Below are 8,731 nucleotides of genomic sequence, written 5' to 3' on the forward strand. Positions count from 1 at the left end.
ATCAAACTCCTGTTCGTAAATTCAGTGGACAATAGTCTTGGCAAAACACAACCGCTGTTCCATGGCGTTGGGGCTTCATGGTTGATGGGTTTGAGTTTTGTCTGGGAAGGTATGCAGGTCTTCAACAACAATTTGTCGTAGTGTCTCTCAGCTGATTCCCACCTGCTGTGCAGCTCGTCTGATCGATTTCCTGGTGCTGGTTTGAAACACAGCACGTGTCTTCTTGATGTTTTCAGGTGTTTTCACCCTTTTTGGACGGCCAACAGTGTCATCGCGAAGACTACCCGTTCTCTCAACCTCTCGAGTCAAATTCTTGATTGTTAGCACACTTTGACTGGTTATCTTCAGCTTACTTCAGTCGCCAACTTCCTTTGAGCGGCAGTTGGGCTGTTATTGCTCGCATCGTAGGCCTGCCCAAGCGCTATACGCTCAGGCACACTGTACGGTGCCATTTTCACGTGCTAATGGCCGACAACAACAGGGCGCGTGCGCATGCGCCTACAATTACCGTCACGCCCGCGGCCAAACGTGCAGTTGGAAAGTCCTAACGCAAACTGTTGAGAAGTTATGAAGATTTTATTTCATATAGTTCAATAATTGCACCCTGTAGATTACAGGAATTTTGAGGATGTGGAGTAGAATGTGAATAGGAGACTGGAAATGTTAATAATATAACTCTGTGATAAAGGAACGTAGCGCGGAAAAAAAAAAAATCTTACATTATTTGGTTCAAGTAGGCCACACTGTTAAGGAGTCTTATCTAGCTCTCTCCTCAAACACGTGGTGGTATTAATTTTTCTGGGTAGATTCAAACGTGTTTCAGGCTTCACGTAATCTGTCAATGGTAAAGCGCCTTAGATCCAGTTTTGTGACAACTGTACATCTCCGTCTTGTCGGCAGTCGAACTCCTCCTCGCATGCAGTCCGGAACCGTGGGACTGCTACGGTCGCAGGTTCGAATCCTGCCTCGGGCATGGATGTGTGTGATGTCCTTAGGTTAGTTAGGTTTAAGTAGTTTTAAGTTCTAGGGGACTGATGACCACAGCTGTTAAGTTCCATAGTGCTCAGAGCCATTTGAACCATTTGAACCTCCTCGCATGTTTGTGGCTCGTAGTCTTGTGATTCACAAAGCTTCCTAATTTGAAAGTGGCTGTGATACAATGGCGTGCGGTTAGCGGGCTGCCAGGTCGTTCCGTACGCCAGCCGCATGAAGTTCCCTGGTGACGGCGAGGCAGGCAGGCGCAGCTGCGGGGCCGCCGTCAGCGCCACTTGACGCCGGCTGCACCTCTGGCCCCCTCACAGCGCGGCGCCGACGTCACGTCGCGATCCTGCGCGCTGGCCAAATACCGGAGCATCATTACCGGGCAAACCGAGGCACACGAGTAAGACACGCCGCAGCGCTTACGTCACAGTACGTGATGCGACAGGTCTTACGAGTGCCTGCAGCCGGCACGGGCGGAGAGCTAGCAACTATTTCAGACGAATTTAATAATTCTTAACTGGGCATTCAAATGCATGCAAGCTCTCGATGGCGCACAACAGAGTTAATACCTTTAGTGGGTACCGTTTCATTGACATACTGATTCGCGTGAGCGTTGTCTGGCGCCGAGCATTCGCGTAGTATGGCGGACAAGGCGAATAGGGTGACATCACAAGTTCAGAAGTCCTTCCGGAGGATGGGGGGTGGGGGGGGGGGGCAATGCTCCTGAGCCCAGCGAACAAACACCGTGCCGCACCTCACCAAATGCATGGCAGTATCACCCTGACTAAGGCGAGTAAATGTCTGGACGCAACAGTGGTGAAATCTGGGACTAGTTGGTATTCAAAGTACACAGCCTGACGTCACCTCATATTACTCTATAATTTGGATCACAATGTGTGATACTTCATATTATATGTTTCGTTTAGCCAGAGTATGCCAACAGTAAATTTTATTTTTCATCCAATACGTAACACTGTGCATTGCTTGGCTGTTGCCAGGCACACGCTTCGCTTGCTCGATTGGTCACCGATGGTGGATGAAACCATTCTGTCGATCGTCTAAAATGGCAGTGCAATCACAAAAAATTTTAATCAGTGGACACGACGTGTACTCTCTACTTACAAATCCAACAATTTAAGTGCTAAGCCATCGCGTCGGACTCAAATGCTAGGTACCAAGATGACAAAATACGTTAAATAATAAAACGTCAAAGTTATGCCACCTCTATGTTTGAATATAAAGTTAATAATCTCGGCACAATAATTAATTCGACAGTACAAATTCCGCTACGAACACTAGAGAAATCTATAACAATGAACGTTGGACAATACATATTAGTTTCACAATGGATGCGTCTTTCCGAATGATTAAACTGAGCAGCTAAAAGACTCGATGAAACTGAATAATAGCCAAATGGACAATATCTTCTACTTATAAGTTTTACAGTAAAGCATGGAGCGACCGGAAAAATGTTACAGTTAAGTTAATCTTACATTGAGTTCTTTGTCCGAATCTTTAGACAGAGAATATCTAACATGTACCAGAAATATTATGAGCTGCCAAAAGGACGAACGCTTGCATATCATACAATTATAAACGTGAGCTGACTTGGTAAATCATGATTTTCCAGGACTGCAGTACCATTAACAGAGATATGTCTTGGTTTATTATTTAAATTACGCAATCTCAATTTATTTTGTAGTAATCTTCAGTAGACATCCAGTTAATACTGCCTCTAACTAACAATATTTGGGTATTATGAAACACTAGAACACGTGAAAAGACTATTATGAAACACTAAGACAATTAAAATGTCGACGTTCCGAGCGACTTTGCAGCGCTTCTCTTCAGGGTGAGTAACATTCTGTCCACTTCGTAGATGACTTAACCACTACCTATCGACGCCCCACATGAATATTAAACTGACTCCACATAAAAAGACAGAAGATTTCTGGACAACGTGAAGTCCTAAGAAATTGTGCGCTATCGCTTTTCCAGGAAAGTAGACTGCAAATATATGTGGTCACCAATCTTACTAAACAAGCTTCCGCGCTAGTGGCTGTTTAAAGCATATCAGTAGGAAGAACGTGGATCTTCCTTAGCAATTACAATCGATTTAACGTGAGCAGTTGTTCCGTTGGCAAACAATGTGCAGTCTGAAGTGTTATGGTAAGATTACTTATCAAGTTCAGGGAAGGCGGGGCCAGGGCACAACGTGAAATCTATTCTTCAAAAATGTGTTGTTTAAAGAAATTTCCAGAACAAAGATTTATGATAAACGCAAACGTAGGAAAATGTTACATTTAACGAACAGCCACCAATTAGAAAATAGGTTAGTAGTTTGACCCAAATGAACTTAAGCAAAAATATAAATAATTGTATCGACGTAGCTGCGTTTGTTTTAAAGATGGGTATAGTTATCAAGAAACATGTGAATAGAGTGGAGTGCGGTTCAGACAATATTTCTATCATAAGTGGTGAAACTAAGATATCTCAAATCAGTACGATCATTTTCCTTTAGAAATAAAAGCCAGATTTAAAAATATATTATCTTCAGAAGCAGTTAAAACAAGAATGATAAGGGTAAACGTTATTTACGTTACGAAAACAATATACTTGCAAATGTACAAGCAAAAGTACATTCATATTGACAAAAATGTCAAATAACTAACAATAAATGATTGGAAGTAGAGACTCTTACTTAGTAGCGAGAGTAATCTCTTAGAGGACATTTTCCTCAGCTGGGAAACTTAAAAGAGCAAGAGTCTCACAGATTCCGCAAATTTAGACAGAGCAAGTGATATGGCAGGTTGGAACGACAACAAAGCGTTTTTTAACTACGTCATCAGGGGCAGTACGTGCTGCACGTTTTTGATGTGCCTTTGTGTTGATGCACTGGAGAGGGGAATAACGTTGTTGTTGTTGTGGTCTTCAGTCCTGAGACTGGTTTGACGCAGCTCTCCTCGCTACTCTATCCTGTGCAAGCTGCTTCATCTCCCAGTACCTACTGCAACCTACATTCTTCTGAATCTGCTTAGTGTATTCATCTCTTGATCTCCCTCTACGATTTTTACCTCCACGCTGCCCTCCAGTACTGAATTGGTGATCCCTTAATGCCTCAGGACACGTCCTACCAACCGCTCCCTTCTTCTAGTCAAGTTGTGCCACAAATTTCTCTTCTCCCCAATTCTATTCAATACCTCCTCATTAGCTATGTGATCTACCCATCTAACCTTCAGCATTCTTCTGTAGCACCACATTTCGACAGCTTCTATTCTCTTCTTGTCCAAACTATTTATCAAATGGTTCAAATGGCTCTGAGCACTATGCGACTTTACTTCTGATGCCATCAGTCGCCTAGAACTTAGAACTAATTAAACCTAACTAACCTAAGGACATCACACACAGCCATGCCCGAGGCAGGATTCGAACCTGCGACCGTAGCGGTCGCTCGGTTCAAGACTGTAGCGCCTAGAACCGCACGGCCACTCCGGCCGGCCAAACTATTTATCGTCCATGTTTCACTTCCATACATTGTTAGATTCCATACAGATACTTTCAGAAACGACTTCCTGACACTTAAATATAAACTCGATGTTAACAAATTTCTCTTCTTCAGAAACGCTTTCCTTGCCATTGCCAGTCTACGTTTTACATCCTCTCTGCTTCGACAATCATTAGTTATTTTGCTCCCAAAATAGCAAAACTCGTCTACTACTTTAAGGGTCTCATTTCCTAATCTAATTCCCTCAGCATCACCCGACTTAATTCGATTACATTCCATTATCCTCGTTTTGATTCTGTTGATTTTTATCTTATATCCTCCTTTCAAGACACTGTCCATTCCGTTCAACTGCTCTTCCAAGTCCTTTGCTGTCTCTGACAGAATTACAATGTCATCGGCGAACCTGAAAGTTTTTATTTCTTATCCATGGATTTTAATTCCTACTCCGAATTTTTCTTTTACTTTCTTTACTGCTTGCTCAATATACAGATTGAATAACATCGGGGATAGGCTCCAACCCTGTCTCTCTCCCTTCCCTACCACTGCCTCCCTTTCATGCCCCTCGACTCTGTTACTGCCATCTGGTTTATGTACAAAAGGGAAATAATATCAGCTGCAAAAGATTTAGCATTCCTCTCATGGGTTACCACACTCAGAAATATATTGAAGGTTACCAACACCGCTTCCACCAAGGTTGTTGCTTAAATTGCAGTTTTTTGTTTCCTTTATCAAGTATGCTGCCCAATGTCAGGCCAAAGGGCCATTTTCAAGTGCTGACAAGTATCTGGCTGAATATGATCATCAAAATCGAGCTTAAGAAAGCAAAAATTTCGATCTATATTGACATGTAAGCATTTGAAAATGAGCTACTTGGCAGTGGTTCTGATGCAATAAACAGAATTTTGTAGATAAATGCCTTGATTTATGAATTTCGATGATCTTTAATTACATTATGTTCATTTTTCCTGAGTACATGTTAGATGCAGAAATACAACATGGCATAGTGCAATCACAATCACATGGCTCACATCTGACTTGATCGCGCTCCGTGGGACTCAGAAAGGCGGAAATAAGCTAACTGTTCAAGATGGAAGACAGAGAAAGTTAAACCACTAAACAGTTTCTCCTGCTGCAAGGGAAATTTTTAAAATACATCGTCATCGAATTTGGTCATTAAAACTGTTTGTTTATAATATTAACTATAGCAAATTCGACCGCTTAGTGATTTAAATTTCGAATACAGTGCAAATTGTGAGCTTCATCGCACAATCTACTACGTCTTCGTTACATTTCAGATGTTCTGAAGTACATAATTTCCACTATATTCCACTGGAAAATGGCTAGAGGGTTGACATTGCAATAGCGCATGTTATAAACAAACAATTGTATCAGTTAACGGATACGAAGATGACTTTCCATTAGTTTTTTATGACTGAGAATTTCAGCCAAGAAAAATTAAGCATGCGGAATGTTCGCAGTCGGTCGTCGGTAGTCATCATCAGATGATACGATGCAATCAACGCGCCCAACAACGACGAGCAGCTGACTCTTGAAAAGGCCACTCCGTTTCTGCGACTTCCACCAAAGTGACGCTCGATAATCGCATTACTAAACATCAAATAGTTACAAGAAGACCACCGAAAGTCGGATATTGGCATGTGCTAAATGAAGTGTAATGCAGGCCACGGAATTAGCCCCCATTCAGCGAAGTATCACCAAACAGTAGAGAAGAGCATCACAGTAGTAAAGATGAACGGGCAAGGTGTGCGTCAGCTTGTAACTCACGAATAACAGGGTCATTAGCAGTTCGGCTATTGAGCAAACTCTGCCAAATTAATATGATACAATAAAACTGCCTCTTTACTATTCGTGGAACGCTATGCAATAACAGTAAGGTGAAGGACGTGCAATATTGTTTAAAGCTTATATAATGTCGTAATTTGCACTTATTATGGAAGGAAATAAGAAGCAGCCCTTCCTTTCATATCTTTAGTTCTGAGATGCTGACAAAAGTAGCGTAAGTAAAATGCTTTTACTTAGCTTTGTTGAACATTTCTTGCAGCAGTTGTTTATTCCATACAATACGTGATAACGATCTTTGTGCGTAGAATCTAAACGCCTCTTTCTCGTTATGTAACACCACGGAGGACTTCTTAGCTGAAGTAAACAACACTCAGGATATATTTTTCTCAGTTCGTGCATAACAAATCGGTGCAAAGTACAAGCCTGAGATAGAGGTTAACTTCATAGCTTCTGGTGGTTAGGGGGGGGGGGGGTGTGTCAACAAAGCAAGCGGCGCAGCACGAAAATCCGAAAATCAATTCACTTAACTGAAGTTCCATTGTTGGCAGAGATTTCATACTGTGCGTAAAATTAAAAAAATCACGCATGGAAATGCTAGAGCCTCAAATGAAATGATAGATAGTAACAAGGCTTGCGTGAAATGCCCAAGGATGTCTTGCTGATGCACACAACAGTGCATGGACGAATTTGAAACAGAATAGAGCAACTTGCTCCTGCGGCAAGCGAAGTCATTTTCTGTGTATTCTCTTCGGCTATTATAGTCGCGAGACTCGGGTGCACACAATTCAAAAAGTCGAAAGAATGTGTTACTGGCACTGTAAAAGTTAAATATTCACAAACTAGCCGACCATTATTGCTTTCTGACGTAAAAGAAAAGAATCATTTAGAGTCCGTTCAGAGAGTATGAAGCGTGAATACGGTTAACTGGCCTCATAATGTGACACAACTCATTATCTTTATTATGGGTAGCTGAGTGGTAATACGTGGTACAGCTGCGTCTACATACAATTAAAGTCAGAAAAAAAAAACGTTTGAAATACAGACGCAGGTCGTTGCATGAATATGGATGTCTTCGACTTTCTCCCACAAGTCAACAACAACGCACTTTTTTTTTCTACAGAGAACACGTCAATATTTACTATTTCTCTGCGAAGATGCTGTTTATGTTGTAGTTGCACTCACCACGTTAATCACCATCGCATCAGCGAGTGTTGGCTGGAGGCGCCTCGACACAGGAAAGTTTGACAGAGGGCTGGAGCTTCACAAGCACTGCAGTCTGAGCTGCTGTGTGGTGAACTGGCGTCGTGTGGCAGGCACGAGCGCTCACATACCTTCTTTGCGTGTTTGCAGCATACGCTACCTGCTGCAGCTGTGTCAGCATGGTACCATTCCACAGGAAAGAATTGAGGTGTGATGTCGTACATACCTGCAACAAAAGAACGCCTCGCGTCAATTCAGGGCTTTGCGTGCTGTGTACCTACTGATCACGAGAACGCGTCACGGTGGCGCCAAGTAAATGCTACGTACAGAGGCAGCGAAGGCCGTTTCGTTACAATTGTTATTACTCGCAGCTTTACGCTAGTTCAATTTCAACAGCAAAATTCAGTATCAAAATGGTTCAAATGGCTCTGAGCACTATGGGACTCAACTGCTGTGGTCATAAGTCCCCTAGAACTTAGAACTACTTAAACCTAACTAACCTAAGGACAGCACACAACACCCAGCCATCACGAGGCAGAGAAAATCCCTGACCCCGCCGGGAATCGAACCCGGGAACCCGGGCGTGGGAAGCGAGAACGCTACCGCACGACCACGAGATGCGGGCAATTGAGTATCAGTGAGTTATAGTGCAATGGTATGCACTGAAACGTACATACAATCATTTGTGAATGGGACGAGTCGACGTGTAACTGCCACACAATTTGCGAATAACCATAGTGGGTGGTGTAGGCTGCACCGCAAGCAATGTAACCAGAAGATATTAAGTCATGAAACTGTTCAGGTGTCCATGTGATAGTCACTTTGGAAACCAACGCAGTTCGGCTCTCTTCTCTCCTTTGTGAAAGTATCTTCCCACTCATAACTACGATCAAGTCCTACTAGACTATTTGCGGAGTGTATTTCAGCTTCCTCCAGGTGCCATGGAAATTATTGCCTGATGTCTTAAATATTTCCTATCATCCTTTCCTGTTTTGATTCTCCGTATATTCCATATCCTATCAGTCCTCTTAATTTTCAAGATCATTCTATATCATTACATCTCAACGCTTCGTTTCTCTTCTTTCCCCCACAGAACATTGCTGTACTACAAACGTCCATTCTCAGAACTTTCTTCCTTTAGTTAAATCCTATGCTTGATGCCAGTTGTCTTCTTCCGGCCAGGAATGCCATTCTTTGTCTGTGCTAGTCTGCTTATTATACCCTCCCTGTTCCGTCCATCGT

At 42.6% G+C, this 8,731-nt stretch overlaps 1 protein-coding gene across 1 annotated transcript in view; it reads right to left on the reverse strand.

Annotated features, from left to right (window-relative positions):
• Window positions 1-7,610, reverse strand: part of LOC126257182 (sodium/potassium-transporting ATPase subunit alpha) — a 603,371-nt gene extending 595,761 nt beyond the window's left edge. The window contains exon 1 of the mRNA XM_049955547.1: window positions 7,472-7,610. Within this exon, the coding sequence (XP_049811504.1) occupies window positions 7,472-7,486 (15 nt within the window). The 5' untranslated portion in view covers window positions 7,487-7,610. The remainder of the gene's footprint in view (window positions 1-7,471) is intronic.
• Between the last annotated feature and the right edge of the window lie 1,121 nt (window positions 7,611-8,731).

This window comes from Schistocerca nitens, chromosome 1, assembly GCF_023898315.1.
Source record: "Schistocerca nitens isolate TAMUIC-IGC-003100 chromosome 1, iqSchNite1.1, whole genome shotgun sequence".
NCBI classification, from domain to species: domain Eukaryota; kingdom Metazoa; phylum Arthropoda; class Insecta; order Orthoptera; family Acrididae; genus Schistocerca; species Schistocerca nitens.